General features: G+C 37.5%; 1 protein-coding gene across 10 annotated transcripts in view; it reads left to right on the top strand.

Moving 5' to 3' along the window:
• Nucleotides 1–21726, top strand: part of dachd (dachshund d) — a 106569-nt gene that overhangs the window by 65250 nt on the left and 19593 nt on the right. For 6 of the 10 annotated variants that reach the window (XM_079880822.1, XM_079880815.1, XM_079880823.1 and 3 more), the window contains 3 exons: nt 9500–9672; nt 9991–10126; nt 11358–11492. In XM_079880822.1, the coding sequence (XP_079736948.1) occupies nt 9500–9672; nt 9991–10126; nt 11358–11492 (444 nt within the window). Of the gene's footprint in view, nt 1–9499; nt 9673–9990; nt 10127–11357; nt 11493–13753; nt 13907–21726 lie in introns of all 10 variants that reach the window. The other 4 variants (XM_079880818.1, XM_079880816.1, XM_079880817.1 and 1 more) reach the window with 1 other exon arrangement.

Raw genomic sequence — 21726 nt, 5'->3', positions numbered from 1 at the left:
GTTGTTTTCATTGCACTTGCCATTATTGACTTGTTAAAACCATATTTTCTTCTCATCGGTGGTTTCACATGTGCAACCAATCAACCGGTGGTGTTTCAAATCTTGTACTAATTACTCAAAATGTATAAATTTGTCCGCAGAATTACCCTTTTCGATGCATGATTGCATGAGATGAAGAATCACTTCAAAGGGGAACGAACCGTCTCTGAAGCAGTCTTATTATGCACTTAACCATATGGATAAGCTTCCAAACACATTAATAACAGTAAAAGACTCGTGCCTCTTATTGTACTTGTTACACTGTCAAGAGCGATCTCGTCATAAATTCAATGCATCACTGCGTCAAGCACTCGGCGCTTTTAACTGACACAGAGGAAGTCGGTGGCAGTGCGATATCTTTCTGATGAGCGCTGTCACATTTCCTCAACACCTATCAAAAAACATAGACCCTAAACCCATTGTCTTTACAGCATGCACATCCATCATGCATCGGGGCCGTGTCGCGTCTTTATAATCAGCCAGCTTGTACATTGAGCCCTCATTTAGCATAAAGCGTTCGTGCTCAATGCCGGGCCTCTTAAAATAGCTCCCCATAGAGGACGGATTGAGTGAGCAATGCCTCCTGCTCTTTGATAGGGATCTGTTTGGTCACACACAGCACCAGCTGTCATCTCAGCCTCGACTGCTGTGATTTAATTAGTCTGTTTATGTCCTTTCTAATAATAAATCCCACACTGTGGAAGGACAAATCCAACAAGGGTTGCGCTTTGTTTTTCAATCTGCCGGCCTCGCACTGCTAAACGTGGCAAGGCAACTGCAAACAGCAGAAAGTTTTGGTTAAATCGAGTCTGTCTGTTTGACTTTCACTTTTTCTTCCTCTCTTTTCTCATGCCTCCATCTAAGTCAGGGTGAAATGGTTATAACTAATCCTTTTTTTAAAAAAAAGTAATTATGTCATGGATAAAAATGAAATGATATTCTTTTTATGTTTTCTGGGACTTTTTTTTACTGAACAGCTATTGTTGCTGAGTTGATTCAAATTGTTTCATGCAACAACTAAAATACAGTAACACTATTTTTCACTGAATGAAGTGAACACAAGATAGGAAATAGACTTCATTTGATTATGCAAATGAAACTCAGCAATTTGTTTGAATCATAATTCAAATGTCCACGTGGCATTTTTCATATATTCAAATTCTTTACTAAAACGATATGTAAATAAAATGTGTTCTATGTATTTGACTAATATGAATGATGATGCAATGATGAAATGATGAATGATGAAACTTTATCAGAGTTTTGAATCAATTGATTGAACTGATTCAAGGAATTTAACTTAATGGCGTTTTGCGTTTTGTTTTTGCTAAAGTTTCAATCAGAAACATTCTTGCAATTCGTGAGACACGTGAAGCTAGTTTAATGACATTCTCTTCAGGAAACTTACTGGATAAATAAAAGTGCAATAAAATCATCATCATCATATTCATGATGTTGCTTAAATGAAATCACCACGAATACAGTATGAAAATGTGATATATTGCCCAGAAGTCTGCTGAGTGAAAAACCAGCCCGCAGCTAAACAGTGAAAACATGTTCACTTCCTAGCCACATCTGAGTCGCATCGGCAGAATTCAGGGCAATGATTCATTCCTTATTACTCTCTGACTGAGATCCACCATAGGCATTTAGCATTGCAGATAACAAGTTTCTTCAAATCCGCCTCACCTCTGTCAGTTTACATTGTTGAATGCTGTTTTGTCTCGCCTCAAACATCAGCAGGGCTGTTCACGGGAAGGCAGGAAGCATTGGTAATAGCTCTGAGACCGGGATGAGAACCAGGGCTGAGTTTACAGAGACACGCAGCCTCTCCTGGGCATTCGTTTCTGAGTGCCTCTATTAGTGTGTTGTGCTCCTGGGAAGCAGGTGACAGATAAGTGGAGAGCGTCACACATTTTAATAGAATTTCAAAAAGATAACTCGATAATCACTTACTTTTTTAATGAAGTCGAATTGCTTGTTTTAATTCCGGTTGCATCGACAGTTAAGCATCAGCATAAAATTGAATATGCATGATTTTGGAAGAGGGGGAGGGGGGGTGCAAAAATGTGCAAAGCGCTGGTGTACACAAATGCCTACAACTGCAGAAACAGATTACAAAATGGGAATTGATTAAACATTATTTCTGTAATGATCCGTATCATGCTCTATCATTTCTGAAAAGCAGTACAGCTCTACATTACTGCAGTGAGCCTAGCCGGCATAAACGTGGCACATGTTCATGCAGATATTTGTGTCTGCGGAGTAAATGAAATAAATAAGTAGCCGGTTTACTTGTCGGGCCTCATCAACATTAAAGCTCGTTCTTCATTAATTGGATGAATTAATTTGGAGCCGTTTGATTCAGTTGTGAGACGTGGTGCATTGCCCGTCCCTCTTTACTAATCTCTGTCAGGTTGCATTTATAAGTGGAATTGAGTGACCTTTGGAGGCAAAGATAGGGATGAAGAGATCTGCGCAATTTGAAAAGACAATGTCACATGGTGTAAATGTGATACATGTAATAAATGACATTCAACCTTTCACACACGATAAGCTTCTGGGGTCCATAATGCGAAAGTTGCGTGCGCTTTGACTGCTTCGAATATTCCTCCGATAGGTCATCTCACTGCACTCAATTACGAGAGAGAAACAAACCAGCGTGTGATGCGTAACCGCCGTGCCTTATGATGACAGAGAGGATGTGCTGCAATCGGAATATTGCCATGATTATTGCAGTTATAATAACATTGCAGCAATTAGAACATGAGAAATGAAGGCGCGGCCATTATCACTCACGGGTATCAATCATGCCTGGAGCCCCATTAACCCCAACCAGACTAGCGATCCTACTCTGGGTCAGGCTTCTTGCCAGAACAAATCATCCCACTGCCTCAAGTTACAGAAAGTAGCCCGCATTTAGGCTTCGTAGTACAAGAATCTGTGCAATTGAACTTTTCTTAGTGACCCAGAGGAAATTTGAGTGCGTAAAGGTTGCTTTATTAAAGCTTAAAAGAGTTCTCGGTTATGTTTGGCTTGTGTCAGATGTTTCCACTAAATGTCTTTATATAAAAGGAAATAGTCACATATATAGACACAATATAGAGCTAAATCAGATACATTTTTTTTTTTTTTTTTTACTTTCTCTCCATGTAATCTCAAATTGCTGGACAAATGTATATCAAATATATGTATATACAAATCTCAATATATCACTCTGTTTTTATTTATTTATTTATTTAAAAATTAAAACAGTTTTAGTTTTATATTTTATGAATAAAAATATCATTAAATATTTTTATTTTATTTTATTATATCATGTATATTTTATTTTATTAAAGCTTAAAAGAGTTCTCGGTTATGTTTGGCTTGTGTCAGATGTTTCCACTAAATGTCTTTATATAAAAGGAAATAGTCACATATATAGACACAATATAGAGCTAAATCAGATACATTTTTTTTTTTTTTTTTTTACTTTCTCTCCATGTAATCTCAAATTGCTGGACAAATGTATATCAAATATATGTATATACAAATCTCAATATATCACTCTGTTTTTATTTATTTATTTATTTAAAAATTAAAACAGTTTTAGTTTTATATTTTATGAATAAAAATATCATTAAATATTTTTATTTTATTTTATTATATCATGTATATTTTATTTTATTAAAGCTTAAAAGAGTTCTCGGTTATGTTTGGCTTGTGTCAGATGTTTCCACTAAATGTCTTTATATAAAAGGAAATAGTCACATATATAGACACAATATAGAGCTAAATCAGATACATTTTTTTTTTTTTTTTTTTAACTTTCTCTCCATGTAATCTCAAATTGCTGGACAAATGTATATCAAATATATGTATATACAAATCTCAATATGTCACTCTGTTTTTATTTATTTATTTAAAAATTAAAACAGTTTTAGTTTTATATTTTATGAATAAAAATATCATTAAATATTTTTATTTTATTTTATTATATCATGTTATTAATTTATTTTATTTTACTTTCTCTCCATGTGATCTCTCATTGCTGGACAAATGGACAAACTTTCTGTCTCTTGTGAAACACAAACAATAATATTTTGAAGAATGTTACATCTGTAATGAGGTCAATGTGCTCCAAAACAACACTGGACCCCATTGATTTATGTTGTATGCATACAAATAATTTTTTTCATTAAAAAAAAAAAAAAGTCATACAGGTTTGAAACGCATAAGGATGAGTAAATAATGACATTATTTCCATTTGGGGTGAACTATCCTTCTAAGCACATTCAATAAGACCAAAGCGGCATGACAAACATAACAAATCTCCTTTCACAATGAATTTCAGAATCACGCAAAGATGCAGCCTCTGCAACGTGATGCTAATTTTGTAATTAGAACAGATGATGCAAGAGGCTGTCTTATCCCCTGGAAAGCCGTCTCATGGACCCCTGCACTGTGTGATTGATAACACCGTTCGATACATTTCATTTCAGAGTCCAAGTCAAATGACAACTGCTTGCCATTGACCAAAAGCAATCTTTTTAAACGGGACCCTTTGCTCAGTATCTGATGAAAATGATTCCCCCCACCCTCCTCTCGCTGGGTGTCACAGTCCCTCAGGGAGGGGGGTTATTGATTGGACTTGAATATATTGTACCCTCAGTGGAAACATCTGCTGGTAATGTTCGCTCCCTTATGCTTTCCCTAAACCAGCAGTAGTTTATGGAGACTGATACAAGACACATTTAAACTGAACCTAATTCAAATCCAAATTGGGTGTGCTTTCAGTGATGTGTCCTGAAGCCTGTGTCTGGGCATCTCGTAACATGCAGGTAATTGTGTTAACCACACCACAAGATCACAGTGAATATGTGGTGCCAACCCATAGCCTTGTCATTTACGTTTATTATTATTATTATTATTATTATTATTATTATTATTATATTTATTTATTTGTTTGTTTGTTTATGTATTTATTATTTAATTTAATTTAATTTAATTTAATTTAATTTTTTATTTTATTCCAGCATGAACAAAATCTAAATCTACATCTATAAAAAAAAAAAATTCTTTAATAAACATAAAATGAACATAAAAAAATGTATGAAGCCATTTGGATTTACATAAAAACACTTCAATAATATAATTCTATATCAAAATCAGAACCTATATCATACGTTTGCTAGCGGCCAGCTTGCATAAACAGGTAGTGACCAAAAGCACTCCATCATATGCCAAGAACTGCTGCTGGGTCTTTATCCTCCTGAAGGAAGAATAAATAAATAAATAAATAAATAATAAAATAGTACTGTCTGTCTCCTCCGTAATCCCTACCACATGTTTGCTTTGATGGTTGTGGGGGGTTGCGGGGTCTGCGTAATTATGCTACCTCATCAAACCAGAGATGTTTTGTTGCCATTTATTTTTTACACTCACAAGTGTGTAATAGATGTTTTTCTTTAACCTCTGTTTCTTATTAAGCATTCTCACTTCAGAGTGAGTATAGTAAATCCTTATTTTACACAGGGATGCAGTTTCTCTGTTCTCGTGGCTTAAGATCACATCACATTCTCAAGCATCTGGGGGTGTTTTTAGCGCTCTGTGATTGTTGGTGATAGTGTACAGGTCTGTTTCTTTTTTTATTATCATTTTGGGGGAGGATATTAACAAATTCAAGATGTTATTTTTTATGATTAGCATTAAGATTATAAACAGGAAGAAAAGACTTTAAAGTTTTTCTCAATGACACAGAAAGACCGTGGGTGGCTACTTCAAAGTGAAATACCTTCCTCTAACGGGCCTTAATGAGTTACAGCGTTTAACAGCCTTGACTAGCTATGCCTTCTGGGAAAAAGAAAACAATCTATACCCTTACCATAGAAGCATGTCTGTTTATGAAGGACCTATGTGTTTATTTCCAGTAACATCTTCTCCACACAGATGGAGGTCTGTTTTTTTTTATGGTTGAAGGTCCTTTGTAATAGCCAGAATGAGTTTATGAGTAGCCGGTTATATTTTTACAATTAAAATGAAATATGAGAATGAGAAACCTGTGGCAAAAGCCTTGACAGTTTTAGGGAATTGCAAAAATAACAATCTGCCATTCTGAAACGCCAACCATTTAAATTGTTATCCTGATTCAACAGCTACTTCAAAAGGCGTATGATTTTGGCCCTCAAATCAAAGGGACGAGCAAAAGAACGTCTGTTTAGATAAGAGCATTTACAACACACTGCTCCGTCGCGTTGTGCTCGCAAACAAAGATGGATAGGCCAGAAACAAGTCATTTAATTAGCGCTGGAACCCCCGTCTCCGACTCTGCAGCCAATTACACATTCCAACGGCATCTGCAGGTCCTATTTCACGGGAGGAAAGCAAATCTTCCCTGGCTGGGCTTCATACAGTACATCTTTTCTCTTCCATTTAAGAGAAGGTAAATAGCAGAGATGGACAGCTTCATTAGACAGCATCTGAGGAGCAGGCAGGGCGGATTGTCGCTTAAATAGTGGGCTTTTACTGGAGGGCTAACCGGCGACCTCAGATCAATTACAGCTGACATTATTGTTTGTCGTGAGCTCTTCCAGGATAGAGGAGTAGAGGCAGAACAAGCCCTGGCTCTGCTGAAAATGTAATTTTCCTCCTCTTTTGCTCTCATTCCACAAACAATAAATCACTCAGTTGAAGAGATAATAAAGTGCCAAGTAGGAGCTGGTTTAATTTTTGTCAAGGGAAAGCTTCCTCCCTCACAGGATAATGCAGGTTGCTAGTGCTTTGAAAGCCAGCTTTCACCAGACAATAGCTGCTTCAGTCTGTCTCTTTAGGGCTCTTTTTTCGTTTTTAAGGGCCACTGGAATCAAAGTTCATCTGTTTGACAGTAAATATCTCAGGTCCTAATTCATGCAAATTTCAGCAGTTTATTGCTGTTTTGATATTTGATCTTTTTTGATAAGTTTTCTGTGATGGGTAGGGTTAGAGTTAGGAGATTATACAGTGAAAAATCATTATGTCTATATCCTCATAATGATAGCAATACCAGTGTGTGTGTGTCTATACAACAGTTAGTTCTGGTCCTCAAATCTAAATGTCTGAGAGGCCTTCCAGGAGTGCTGATATTTTAGGAATAAATATAATGAAAATGATTATACTGTATATAATAATATGTATTATGAAGGAGATTTTATTATTGACCCATGTACAAGTAGAATACAGGCATATTCTAATAAGAGATAAGTATATTTATCTAATTTCTAAATGTAGCCTCAGGAATAAAGTTTGAATTGATGGAACACAAATGATTTGCGTTTATATATAAAAAAGTGTTACAAGTATAAATAAGTTGCCGAGATGTTTTAAATTTTCATTGATTTTGTTCTTGGAATTTAATCTATTATCGGGAACGCAATAGAAAAAAAGTGTCTTTATTAATAAATAAAAAATCTTTATTGACAAGGTAAATTAACAGTGTCCAAAGGGCTTTTGTTTTGAGACTACAAAAGAAGAAAAACAGTTGATGAACAATGCGTCTGCTTCATCAGACATCCATAGTTCATTGCCTTTCAGTCTGTCTGAAAAGCCTTGGTGGACATCTTTTAGCTTGTATCATGTTTTCTTATGGTTTTCAATAGGCCATTATGGCTGAAACATCACTTAAGGATGGCGGAACATGAAAGGAGGTGGGATGGAGGGAGAGAGGGAGAGAGATTAGGCCCCCGAGAGCAGTCTGCTACTGTAAGCCCGTAGTCGCTCTCACACGCAGAGTTCTGCTTTGTGGAAGTCGGTCAACACAACAGACATCATTCACCGCCAGGCTGATAAAGGACGCCCATTTAAATGACAAAAGCAAAGTCATATCAGACTTTAATACGTTTCTCTCCTCTCTTGTAAATGTTGATTTCCTGAAATCCAGTCAGATCTTCTTGAGCGAATCACAAAGGCGTGCCGGCACTCAATCCGGCTCTCGAAAGCTTTGAAAGGTAGATACGTGCATGAATGCCTCTCTCAATTTGTTTCGGCGTGGCGCTGTAAGTATCCTGCAATCACACGCTGGCGCCGTGGCAGGTTTTAATTGAGTCCGGTCCTGCGAGTGGTAATTGATTCAGACTCGGCACTCGAGGAGAGACGCCTTTACAAGGTGCTGCTTGGCCTCTCGTTCTTTTAATCTCAGCCTCCTTTTTAATGTCAGGGAATGTGTTTTCCCTGTGCATCTGCTGGTCATCTTTCTTATGGAAATGCACAATGCTTCACCGAAGAGCGTTCACACTGAAGGGACCCCCTCCATCCTCCCCTTTTTTTATTTTCTTTTTTCGTTTTTTTCTGATGTAGACTGTCTCACAGCCCTTGGCCACTGATATTTCGCACAAAAACAACTCACTGGATTATCCCTCTGTGTCTCCTGTTACCTTGAGCCAGGCGATATCGGGGAAGTGTGGGATGGAGCACGGGGCCGCCCGCTCGATCGGATCCACTGCGAACGCTCAAGTTTTCTTTCAAGCGCTCGAGTGGTGCCTTTGACCGCCCGAGACTGAAATTTCTCTCAGTTACTTTTGATCCTTTAGTTCAAAGTCAGGAGTGGGAGTGAGTGGGTCTTTAGTTCAGGGACACACACTAGGCTGTGACCTTATTTGTGTGCATATGTCCTTTGAAAAAGCGGGACAGCTTCCTTTCTACCCATTTAATCACTGTCTAAGAATGTAGCACAGTTCACATTAGTTTTATATATGAGTTTAACAGTACAATCACATGTCCTCCTGCAGGATCTGGTTTGCCTCATCAAAATACTTTGAATGTCTTAATTATTTCAATCCCGTGTAACTATCAAGGACTTGAAAAAATGACGTTATAAATGCACTCCGTTATACAAGTAATGGAGTTTCTGGCACAAATACTCGTAATTAGCTTGTAGGCATCTCATGATACACACTTAGTTTTAATTGGCTCATTTTTGCTCATTTTAACTAATGCCTTTCATGTTTGCCTTCTTTTTCCACAGATATTTTGAATGCATTTACTATTAATGGTGAAATATTTCCATAATTTTTCCCTTTCCCAACATAATAAAGATTAGTTTAAATCTCATAATTATTAGGTTATTATGACTGTAATCACCAGAACGCTATATATTATTAACAGCGATATGTATTATTAAAAACAAAAGTGAATATTTATGTTTCTAATAACCATAATGGCTTGAAAATATGCCGCAATTTTTTATTTTTTTTTGTAGTCGTCAATAGCTTTAACATAATACACTATCTAATGTGACGATTATTATTTAATGAATATTTACTCTGTAAGCCACGCCGCTCGCACGATAGGTCACGTGTGAATAATTCATAGCGTTTCTCCTTTAAATCTTCCTCTCTTCTTCAGCAGTACGCTTTCTTTTCTGTCGCACACGCGTCTTCCATTTGCACACAACTTAATGCCAGAAATGATTAATTAATCAGCTACTTTCCCCTCTCATCTTCAGGCTTGGAACTGCCGTTTATGATGATGCCCCACCCCCTGATCCCTGTCAGCCTGCCTCCCGCATCCGTCACCATGGCGATGAGTCAGATGAACCACCTCAGCACCATCGCCAATATGGCCGCCGCAGCACAGGGACAGAGTGCCCCATCCCGAATGGTGACATCAGTGATTAAGGTAACCCACAGCGCCGTTCTCTCATTGTGTCGTGCACATCTCTCATCAGCCATTGGGGGAAGGTGGAGGGGGCTGGGTGGTGCGCGATCCGTGCTTTCAAACGGCATTGCAGGGAACAGTCTGTCAGACAATAGCCTGGGAAGAAAGCAAGGAAAGGATGCAGAGAAGGGGAAGGAGGGGGGGGGGGGGGCGGTGCCTCAAAAAAAGAAAGAAAAAAAAAGCATGGACACTTGTGTGTCCATAGAGGTGTGTTGCTGAAAAGAATGTGTCATGTAATGGCCGCCCTGGCTGTGTTTGTTTTTCCTGTTGGCTGTGCAGGAACGGGTCCCCGACAGTCCCTCCCCTGCCCCCTCTCTGGAAGACGGCAGGAGGCCGGGGAGCCGTCCCTCATCCCAGCGCAGCAGCAGCGTCTCCAGCTCTCCCGCGCACACGGAGAGCTCCTCCGACAGAATGCGTATGTTCACCTCATAAATCTCTCTCCCACTCTCTTTGTCTCTCAATTTCTCTCCCTCGTCTTTTCCAGCGTCTCCGCACACAGGCGCACATACATTCAAGACCTGCTAAATACCGCGCTAAAAGTGCCTCTTGTTAAGAGCGTAGCACACGTGCGCCCCTTCCCGCTTTCTGTTGTTTTCAACAGATGGCAAAGAGATATTAACTATCTTTAAGTTTGGTTCTGGCTCATGTTGTGCAAAGACAGACCTCAAATGTTTTCATCATTAGCTGTGTCATAAAATAAAAACCATGTCCTTAATCACTGAGAGAGCCTGTATGTATGTTTCTCGTCATCTCTGAAATATGCTACCATGTTTTATGATGTTATTCTGGAAGCGGTGTCTTAACGAGTAAGTGTTTATTTTGATTAAAAACTTATTTAAGCTCCAAAAGTTACATTGAAAAGCTGGGGTTTGAACCTGGAAATACGTTGTTAAAATGGTTAAAGAATTTATGAACAGAGACTTTATAAGGCATTTAGACACAAAATAAGACTGCTCAATTCAAAATCAAATCATTAAATGTGTGACATTGATCATGTGAACAACTTTGTACCGATGGTCAGATGTTCTTGCTTCCATTAAAGAGATGCTCTTTGGATCATCACAAATCATGTGAACTCAAATCAACATAATCTGATTTTACACAAACTCGTGGAGTTCATGCAGCTCCAGCTCTCTTGTTGTTAAAGCAAAACCCATTATTTAATGAATTGGTCATTTTGTTCATAAATTTTTGTAATGAAAATGTTTTATTAAATTATAAAAATGCTAAATCCTTTTCACTAGTGGTCTCAGACTTTAGGTTTGATTTTATGTATTTCAACCAGTGAATCTAGTGAATCGCAGGTTTTTGTAATAAGGCCTTTTTATTCATAAACAGAATAATTTTTTTTTTTTTTGACTCAAGTTCTGTCGCCTCATCTCAGATGTTAGGGAGAATTGCACTGAGAATTGCACACGCCAGGCAGAGTGGCAAATGTGATTTTGATTGACTGGCGCATTGATTTGGAGATGAGGTATACCACAAGTCACTAACAGTTGAAAGCCAAGGACGTATTAACCTTCTCTGGCCACTGGACGACGAGGGCTCTTTTCAACTAGAATAATTATTTATCACTCAAGGTGTTTTGCATTGTCAATTGAGAGCGTGTGGAGATGGGAATAATGTGTCTCTGTGTTCTCTCAAAGCTGTGCATCAGAATGGACTGTCGATGAACCAGGCATTTTTGGGTCTGTCTCCCAGCATCTTACCCGGGCCTAAAGAGGGCGACCTGGCAACTCACGACATCGGCCATGAGGCCAAAAGAATGCACCTCGAGAAAGGTCAGAGTTCAAAACCTAAATCCAACAAAATAGCTCTATTGTTTTATTTTATGGAAATATCTGTGAAACACTTTGGGGTATGGCACTACTGTGCAAAAATCAAGTTATTGGTTTCCATGATATTTTTTCTTATTACACGGTAAAAGGATTAGTTCACTTAAGAATTAAAATTTCCTGATAATTTACTCACCCCCTCATCATCCAAGATGTTCATGTCTTTCTTTCTTCAGTCGAAAAGAAATCAAGGTTTTTGAGGAAAACATTCCAGGATTTTTCTCCATATAGTGGACTTCAATAGGGTACAATGGTTTAAAGGTCCAAATTGCAGTTTCGATGCAGCTTCAAAGGGCTCTACACGGTCCCAGCCGCGGAATAAGGGTCTTATCTTGCGAAACGATCGGTCATTTTCGAAAAAAAAAATCAAATAAATCGTTTTAACCACAAATGCTCATCTTGTAGTAGCTCTGCAATGCGCCACATATTACGTAATAACGTTGAAAAGGCCACTCGTGTTCCGGTTCAAAAAGGTAGGGTAGGGCGAAAATCTCATTCTTCAAAATCTTCAAAATCGTCCGACATCGTTGTTTTACCTTTTATTTATTTATTTTGTTAATGGCGTTTGAATTAGTCTTTGCACGTTTGCTTTGTAAACAGTTGGTCGGCACTTGCGCCTACGTCACGCGTGACCTTTCAACGTGATTGCGTAATGTGTGGCGCATCGCAGCTAGTGCAAGGTGAGCATTTGTGGTTAAAAAAAAGTATATAAATGTTTATTTCTTTTAGAAAATGGCCGATCGTTTCGCTAGATAAGACCCTTATTCCTCGGCTGGGATCGTGTAGAGCCCTTTGAAGCTGCACTGAAACTGCAATTTGGACCTTCAAACCATTGTACCCTATTGAAGTCCACTATATGGAGAAATGTTTTCCTCAAAAATTGTAATTTCTTTTTGACTGAAGAAAGAAAGACATGGACATCGTGGACGACGTGGGGGTGAGTAAATTATCAGGAAATTTTAATTCTGAAGTGAACTAATCCTTTAATCTCTCTTTTATACAGAAAACTTGGTACAAAAATGTTTGTTTGGATTGTAATGGGGTTTTAAGTAAGTGCAAGTAATAGTAACTTCCACTATTAATTAAATAGCTTAGTATAGAAATATGTTGATAACTATAGCTATGCATGTACCTAGTAGAATGCTATATATACTACTGTTTCAATAAGATTTTTCTTTTATTTTATTTTATTTTTTTAAAGAAATTAATACTTTAATTCAGCAAGAATCCATAAAATTGATCAAATATCAGATTTGCCTTCACAGGAATAAATTACATTTTTGAATATATTAAAACAGAAAATATATTAACAATTGTAATAATATTTCAGATCAAATCATATATATTTGATCAAATAAATGCTGCCTAGGTAAGCATAATATACTTCTTTCAAAAACATAAAAAATCTTACTATCCCCAAACTTTTGAAAGGTAGTCTATCTTAGTACCTTAACATTACCATTTATAATATCACTGCACCATGGTACTGCCATAGTACTTTTTTGCTAAGAGTACAATAACTGTTTCATTATCATTCAATCAAATCTTTCGGGTCTTATATTTTAGACACTTTGAAATCCATCCAACCTTATCAATTTACACTCTGAACAAAAATAATTGGTAACACTTTACAATAAGGTTCATTAGTTAATGTATTAATGAGCAATACATTTGTTAGAGTATTTATTAATCTTTGTTAATATTAGTTAATAAAAATGCAGCTGTTCATTGTTTGTTCATGTTAGTTCACAGTGCATTAACTAATGTTAACAAATACAACCTTTGATTTTGATAACATATTAGTAAATGTTGAAATTAATATTAGCTAAGATTAATAAATGCTGAAGAAGAATTGTTCATTCTTAGTTCATGTTGACTAAGGTAACTAATGTTAACTAATGAACCCTATTGTAAAGTGTTACCAAATAATTTAATAAACACAGGTGGAGTGTCCATTTGAAAACTTTAAGAACACCAATTTAGACATTGATTATGTTTCCCAGATGCCTTTTTTTTACTATATTCAATCCAAACAAATCTCCAGCTCTTGAGTATAAAATTGGAGGCTGCTAAACATTTGACAAATTTCTATACTTTTCAGTTTTCAATATTTACTTTTATCTGGCAAAGAAAAAATGAAGTGTCCTCTCATATGCTTTGCATAAACACAAAATGATGCATATAATAGATTTGAGAATTGTCTCCAGGCGGAATGCAGGGCTGGGGAAGTGTTGGAGAGGGTGATAATGACATTAAAACCACGGTGGAAATCACTGGGCTGCACGTCCCCTGCTGGATCTGCCCGGAGAGGAGGCGCTGTGTAGCTCTCTCCCATAGACCAACCAAGCCTGTGAATCAAAGTAATTAGCATGATTATATGAATTTACAGGTCAGACCTTAGGTGTGATGGGGGGGGGGGGGCTGAAGATGAGGTTTTTGTGTGGGTCTTAGGGGGATTGGTGTGTGCGGTCGATGTGTTTTGTTCATTCTCGATCTCACGTTTCTAGTGACTGATTGTGTACTATACGAGGCCACTGACATCTTGGCCTGTTTATGATAACATTATCACAGTACGCGTGATTCATTTTTTCCTATCGTTCCCCAATAGAGATGTGGAGATGGATCTGTCTAATCCCCCAGCACGCCACGGTTCCACCAGCCCCTTAAGATATCAATTGAGTTATATTGGTCCTGATTCTCTCCGACCGAGTGAAAATCCACATTGTCTATTTGCATCGCTGCTGCATTATCATTCAGATGCTTGGCATGCTTAATATGTCACTCCTCTTGATTAGAATCCAAAGCTCTCTAACGTGTGCGGCAAAGGTCTCGGGCTGTGGAAAACATTTTTATAAAATAATCCATTAATGCAGAGGAGTGCAACTAAATTAGTTACCAATTTGCTGAGCATGAATTAATGAACAGAGCTTCTCCTGGCTCCCAGAGTTGTAATTTTCATAATAACCTCAGACCTTTATTTGGCAGGTTGTTTAGTTTTTTCGTTTGAAGGTTTTCATTAGTCTAATGAGGACTGTGCAAGGGCGAGCAGTCAGCACAATTTACATGAGGAAGCTATCATAATAAATGAGGCAATTTGAATAACACGCACAGGTTTATGCCGCGAGATGAGAGAGATCGTAGCGCCGGATCTGGAGGTAACCAATACATTAGACCAACTAATAACCAAAGTAATCCCAATAAAAGCCTTAAGTGAAGGGAATAAAATTAATGATAGATATATTGAACTGTAATGATATGATACATGATGCATTAGATTAATAAAATAAATGTGTCCCATTGTTAAAGAGGAGGGGCTCGTCTGGCTTGGCCTGCTTTTGTTTATGGCAGGCTTTTTAATTAGGGTTGTTCATTGGATCAGTTTGTTTAGACAAATGAGATTACATTCCAATGGTTTAATGATATTTCTCCACTTGTTTGATCTTTATGGTTCTGGCAGAGCATTAAATTAATGCTACGTCGTGCACTTTCGATTCAGTGTGACATATTACGATTGAGGTGTTTACGTCACCTGTATCCAAGCAGGTTAAGGCAGCAGATGAGTTTGGGACAGTTTTTGTGTCTCGTGCAGTTAGAATATCCCTTCACATTTAAGCAGTGTCACACAAGCAAGCGAGTGTCACACAAGCGAGTGCTGTTGTGATAATGATACCGCACAATTTCTTCAATACAACAGTTCAATAAACAAGAAGTTCATTTTTAAATGAATGTTCCTCTTCCTAAGTGAATCAGGAATTAATTAATCTGTTCGAGTAAATGGATGAACAGCTTAATAAAAAAAGGGTTCCTTTTAAGTAGCTTAAATTTTAGACAATTTTTACAATTTTGCCAGTTATTTTGTGTATTTTTGTTTCAAAACTAGTTCCCAGAAAAGTCAAAGCATTATCATTGTGTGCTTCCGACCAACACACAGTATCAGTGTTTTGTTCCTAAATGAATTAGGAATGAATGAATCTGTTTGAGTAAATGAATCAATGTATTTTGAATAAATCAGTTTAGTTAATGATTCAGTAATACACTCACAGACAGTAACCTGTTTTGTTCCAGAGTGTTTAGTTCCAATTGTTTTGAACAAATCGGTTGACTGAATAATTCAATGACTCATTCATATGAACACTAAATTGTTTCCTTACTGAATAAATCAGTGTTTTTTTTAAATATCTTTTGTGTTGTAATGATTCACTCATAAAGACAAGGAACTTCTCGATTTAAGACCTCAATGCTATCACTCTCAGTTAATAAATGAAAAAGTTCTATTAAAAAATACATTGTTAGCTACTCTTTGGTGTCCTTCATCTCTGTCATGTTTTGCCAGCATATCTGTGCAAGCAGAATTTTAGACCGCTTTAAGTAGCGCTTTACCTTGAAGTGAAGCAAAAAAGCGAACAGTTTGCTCACATTTATTATAAAGTCTGGACTAATTGAATTGCTTCACAAAGGGAATCTGTCAGAATTGTTTTTGACAAGCCTCGCTCTTGTGAAACAGCAGGTAGTTGACAAACAAGGAAATTTGAAAGGCTCTAAAGCCTTTGGCAGTAAACTCATTTTGGACATCAAACATTTAACATGGTTCCTCTCCTTGGGGGAGCCGCTCGTGAATATATCCACATATGGGCGGGTGCTGTAGCTTAGCGCCGCACAATAACAACACTAGAAGAGTAATTTATGGGATAATAACTGCAAACAGTTTCACTTACCCAAAGGAATGGTAGAGGTTTATTTTTACCAAATGAGAGCTGCTCTCACATAAATTATTTCTGCATTATTGATCATAACAGATGAGTCATATGTGATGACATTGATGAGTGGCAATGTAATATTGATGCCGCATGGCATGTTTAGCTATGCGAAATTTGATTTGTGTAAAGGATGTTCGTATTGTAAAAGTGCACAAACACTTTTTCCAGTACTTTTTTGTACCACATTTTTTATAATGCTTAAAATTGTCCTAAATGTCCTGAAAAAATGGGGGAAATGATCACACCTGATCATGAAATAATTTCTTTCTAGGTCTACATAAAGCATCACTTCTTATTGCGTATTGCTACAAATAATCCTGATGCCTTCATTTTACAAGTGTATATATGATTATTACCCTTTCCCCCTTTCGTAGTTACCACAGTATTCAAATACGTAAATGACCACATCCTCATCACAAGCATATTGTGCGACTTTGAAGAAAAACTGTACCATCACTGAGTCTCTCTATTGACAGTACATCATGACTTTGGTTATGCGAGTGATTGATGCGTACACCCCCTCCTCTGAATTCAGCATTAAATGTGCGTGGAATAATCGGATCTGATTTGGCCAAACAGACAAGCGCAGAGATGCAGTCATATGAATAATGGAGCATGGCAGCCGCAGTATCACTCCGATAATTTGCCAGCTGGTCAGTGAATGGCAAAGCATGTGTTAGCCATTATATGATTTCATCATAAAATACCTCATCCCTAAGAACATCAAAAGATGCGAAAATAAAAGTTCTTTGCTTTTAAAAACTCAAATGAAAAAGAAAAATATGAATCATTAAAAAAAGTGGTGTACAAAAACCATGCTTTTATACTTTTAAGGTTAGTCTGACTGCATGTAACATTACATTTGTGTATTGTTACTTGCAGATGGACTAACATTGTAAGATCTTGGATTTTCAAGTTTCATGACATTAAATTTAATAGACATGAAGGGAATGGGGAAATCTACTGTGATTTTTTTGTATCTTGCAGAATTAGATATTGTTCTTGCAGTGCAAGAATGAAAACTCATTAGATTGCTTCGCTGATGTAATTGTCTTCACAAACCCTAAGGACAGAGGCTTTATTTCATTTAGAGCGTAACGCTTGAGAAATAATATGGCTAATTTCACTTAGCGTACTGCAGGAAATTGTACAAATTTGGTGGACCTTTTGAACAAAGTAAACATTATGATGTTTGATTCTTGCTGTATCATATAGCATGATGTGGAAAGTGGGATGTTTTCCACTGTAGTAGACTGTAAATACAAAAATGAACAAAGTTACTTGTAACTATGGAAGACTATTTCTGCCTCAGAGTAAAAAATGAAATAAAATAAATAAAACGGGTAATTGTGACACAAATTTTAAGATAAGAAATAGTCACATTGTTAGATATGAAGTCACAGTTGAAAGAAGTCACGGTTACAAGAAATGCATTTAAAATTACATTTTTATTGTTATATAAGTACCTGTTAATTCGAAAAGTTGTTACTCATTACTCCCTACTTCAAAAAAAAAAAAAAAAATAAATAAAACATTTGATTGCGTATCAAGCGTTTCTTTTAATGTGTTACACTGATTTCGGTTTGATCAACAAGAAGCCAAAACTATTGAGCGAGGAATACAGTAGTTAGTTCAGAAATGTTTCCGGTCCAGCAGTTTTATGAACACCATCTTGCATTGTTATAGAGACATTGTTTTTTGCTTAGCAAACATGTTACTTACAACACACCTCCGGTTCTTTAACTTCATGTCTGATCATGGTATACTTGCACACTCTCCTTTCATCAGACACACTTGCTTTCCAAGCATGTTTTCTATTGCCTTTTTAAGTGTCCTTGAGATTCTGGCTTCAAAAGTGAAACGGACTGAGGCTTGTGCTGACTCGGCCGACTTTTCCTAAGACAAAAGGCTGGATCATTAGCCATTGGGGATCTGAAATGTGACTTGGCAGACAATCAGGGTGTATGATCAAACAACTTGTCAGTGTGTTCTGTCGAAATGAAGGGGTGCGAAAAGAAAGAAAAAAACATTCAATAGAGGATCAATCAACTTTGTGAGCAGCGAAACAAATAGTGCTGATGATGCAAACGTGGGCCGTCCCTCCAGGACATGGCGCTTCATTTGGATATTTGTTCTCCCTCATGAATGTTCCATTACGTGATACCATGGACTGCTAATCACATTCCACAAGAAAGACAGTGCTTTTAGGAATGTTGAAAAGCGAGTGATTCTTTCTAATCTTTGAAATGCCTTAAAAGTGTCAGAATGCTTTCTCCTGCCAAGATGTAAGGCTTAGATAGAGAGATAAATATGCTGTGGTCAGCTAAGAGTATCTCACGAGCAGAGAGGCAAATTTAATAATGTATTATCATTCACTAGAGAAGGTGAAATCTCCTTGTCCATCACAACACGCCAGGGCCGTTTTATGTTATCCTTCATTTCAAAGGGAGCAATGTGCTGCAGAGACACCTGCTCTGATAAAAAAGAAAGATGCAGCTCTTGGCCTAGAGGGTTAGGGCTTCGCTTTTTGATTGCACTGGTAGTTCCAGCGTTTTCCTTTCGCTCAGTTTGCAAGTGAGTTTCTTTTTGTTTTGCACTACAAGGGCAATTAGAATGAACATGGTTCATTGTGCAGCATGGACAGTCTCTTTGTGAATTCTAAGTACATATCCCTTGTACTTAGCATCTGCCCTTAACGGTATGCGCACTGCTGTGAACATATTTATCATTTGCTTGCCCTTGGACAGACGAAATGTAACCATTAGCAATGCCGTTTATGCTAATTTGCAATTCAAGATGCAAAAAGCTTAAGAACAACTGTTGTGTTAAGGTAAGGTTGACCCTGACTTTCTATGACCCAGACGTCCCAGACATAACAATTAAATACCTCAAAGATCATTGTTTTCTGTGCACGTTTTTGTTTTTGTAAACATCATGTTCACGGGCAGATTTACCAGACGTAACTAAAAAAGATGTTTTACTGACATAAAAAACAGATTTCACTTTGTACAGTACATCCATTATAACTTGTGTTAAAGGGACAGTTCATCCCAAAATGGAAATTCTGTTTTGTTGTTTGGACCTCATTGACTTCCAAAATATCTTCTCCTGTATTCTTCAAAAGAAAAGAAAAACATACTGGTTTATAACGAGACAAGGGAGAGTGAATGTTATAAATTCTTTTTTGGGTGAACTATCCCTTTAATGTCATATTGGGGCACTTACACAGTAATGCAGCTCTCTTATTAAGCTGCTGAGTTTAGGGTAAAGTGTGTCAAATTTTACAATTTCACTGTTCCATAATTATCAACGGATACTTAGGGCTGTTATATCCTTTCACTGTGAACAAAATCGTTCCTAATAAAAGAGAATAGGGGGTGGAGAAAAACTGCGGGAATACTAATTCTCTTCCAGCATTTGAAAGCTCGCCTAAGTGTTCCAGTCACCTTGACTTTGCAGCCACAGGCCCGGAGATGCTGTTGCTTATCCCGCCTAACCCCAGCCTGTCAATTAGGTGTTTAAAAATTAATCTCTTTAACTGGAAATACCATGCCAGCTTTCTTCCATCTGTAAATGGAGTGTTATTAATTCAAGCTGCGCAAAGCCAGTGTTATGAATAATGTTATCAAAACAGATTTCCACACGTTTAACACATCACCCGCTTTTAAAAATCCTAAGTATTTTTTTATAGCTGTGAACCAGACGCAAATGGATTTGCATCCATTTTCCTTTGCTCACGAGGGCATGAGATACACAGAGAGAGGGCGTCAGATGGGGGGCTCCTAAGCTCTGCTTTTTAAAAAGTTTACATTTACATTTCTTTTTGTCTTTCATCTTCTGTCTCCAAAGCGGCTCAGTACATAGAGCCTGGATTAGTGCCAGAGTCGATTGTCGCCCCAAACATCCTCATTCCCTGTAGGATTGCTGCGAATCACATTAATATGTCCGCCCGTCTTCGACGGAACACACTCCACTGTGATCAGTCCACAGACTATCTCCCGTTTCTCAGTGTTCGAGTGCTTGTTCTATCAAAGCGTTTTGATTATGTCGGGTTTTTTACTCCTTGTTTGAATTTCTAATATCATTGCGTGTAAAATGTGGAAGGCATTTACATATTGGCGCTGAAACACATTTGTTTCTGTGTAAGGACAGCAATGTCCGCATTTATAAAAGATAGAAGAAGAGAAAATTCAAACAGATGTGAGCTGAGAACAATTCCAGTTAACAAAAATAAATAAAGATGTCCACACAGACCCATCTCTAGAGATGATTAGCACTAGATTGCGCAGAAGGCTTCCAAAGTGTGATTGTAGTAGGCTAATCTAGCTTTCAGGGTGTGCACCAGTAAGCATTCAATGATCAATAAATGGACTCATTTTGGGCTGATTACTCCTGTAATGCATGCTAATAATGAACGGACAAAACGCATAAAAAGTTTTACGTTTTTAGTTGAAAACGGTGTCGTGTAAACAGCCCCTAAACCGAGACATGTTTGATTTCCAGACCTTAGTGATCATCACCCCCCACATAGACCCTAAACAAGACTCATTTTGGGCTAAGACCCTCCACTACTTACGAGTCCTGCATACATTTGCTTCTCAAAAGGCAATTAATTCATAGGTCTTTGAGAACATTATTTACTCATCCTTCTTTACCTTTATTAATCGGGTTATGCAACCCTCTCTCGCTAAAGCTTCATCCACCTTTGAGGAGTGTCTGTTTTTGGCAACGATGGTTGTCATTGTATGCCGAGTGCGGTCTTTCTGTAGGACGCTCACTTGAAGAAACAAAAGTAGTGGAGGGGCTTTTTTATGCAGTCATCACAGGCAGTCAAGCCTTTAATCCTCAGCGGTCCGATAATGACATCCCCTCTGCATTTATTACATGGAGGAGCGTGGAAAAACGCTGACTTTGAACAAATGAACACTCTGACCTTTATGCAATAAATATGACACAGGCCATATAAAAAGACAAGATATCTTCTTCTGCTGGGGTTTGCATCAGAGACTCTTTGCTTTGCCGCTGCTGTATGGCCCAGTACCAGAAAACAAGATGTCTGCGACAATACTGCACATGAAATCGCAAAGAATCAATCTTTGGAACACAAAGAAAATATTTGGAAAAATGTTTTACAAGGAAAGTCAATGGGGTTCAATGTTGCTTTGGACCTCATTGATACTAATTGTTTAGACAAAGCACTCCTCAAAATTTCTTTTGTGTTTCACAGATATAGGTTTGCAAATATAGGTTTGGAATGACAGGGTTAGTAAATAATGATAGAATTTTAATTTTTGGGTGAACTGTTGGCGAGGCTAGTCCCCCCACAATGATCTAAACCCCTACTGCCCGCCAAAGTATGATAGTTGATGTTGTTAAAAACTGTAAGTTGTTAGATCTTTAAAGTAGAAAATAACCAAAAGTTT

This window comes from Squalius cephalus (assembly GCF_949319135.1).
Source record: "Squalius cephalus genome assembly, chromosome: 9".
NCBI classification, from domain to species: Eukaryota; Metazoa; Chordata; class Actinopteri; order Cypriniformes; family Leuciscidae; genus Squalius; species Squalius cephalus.
Note: the sequence above shows the minus strand (reverse complement) of the source record. Positions and strands in the feature narration are given on the sequence as shown.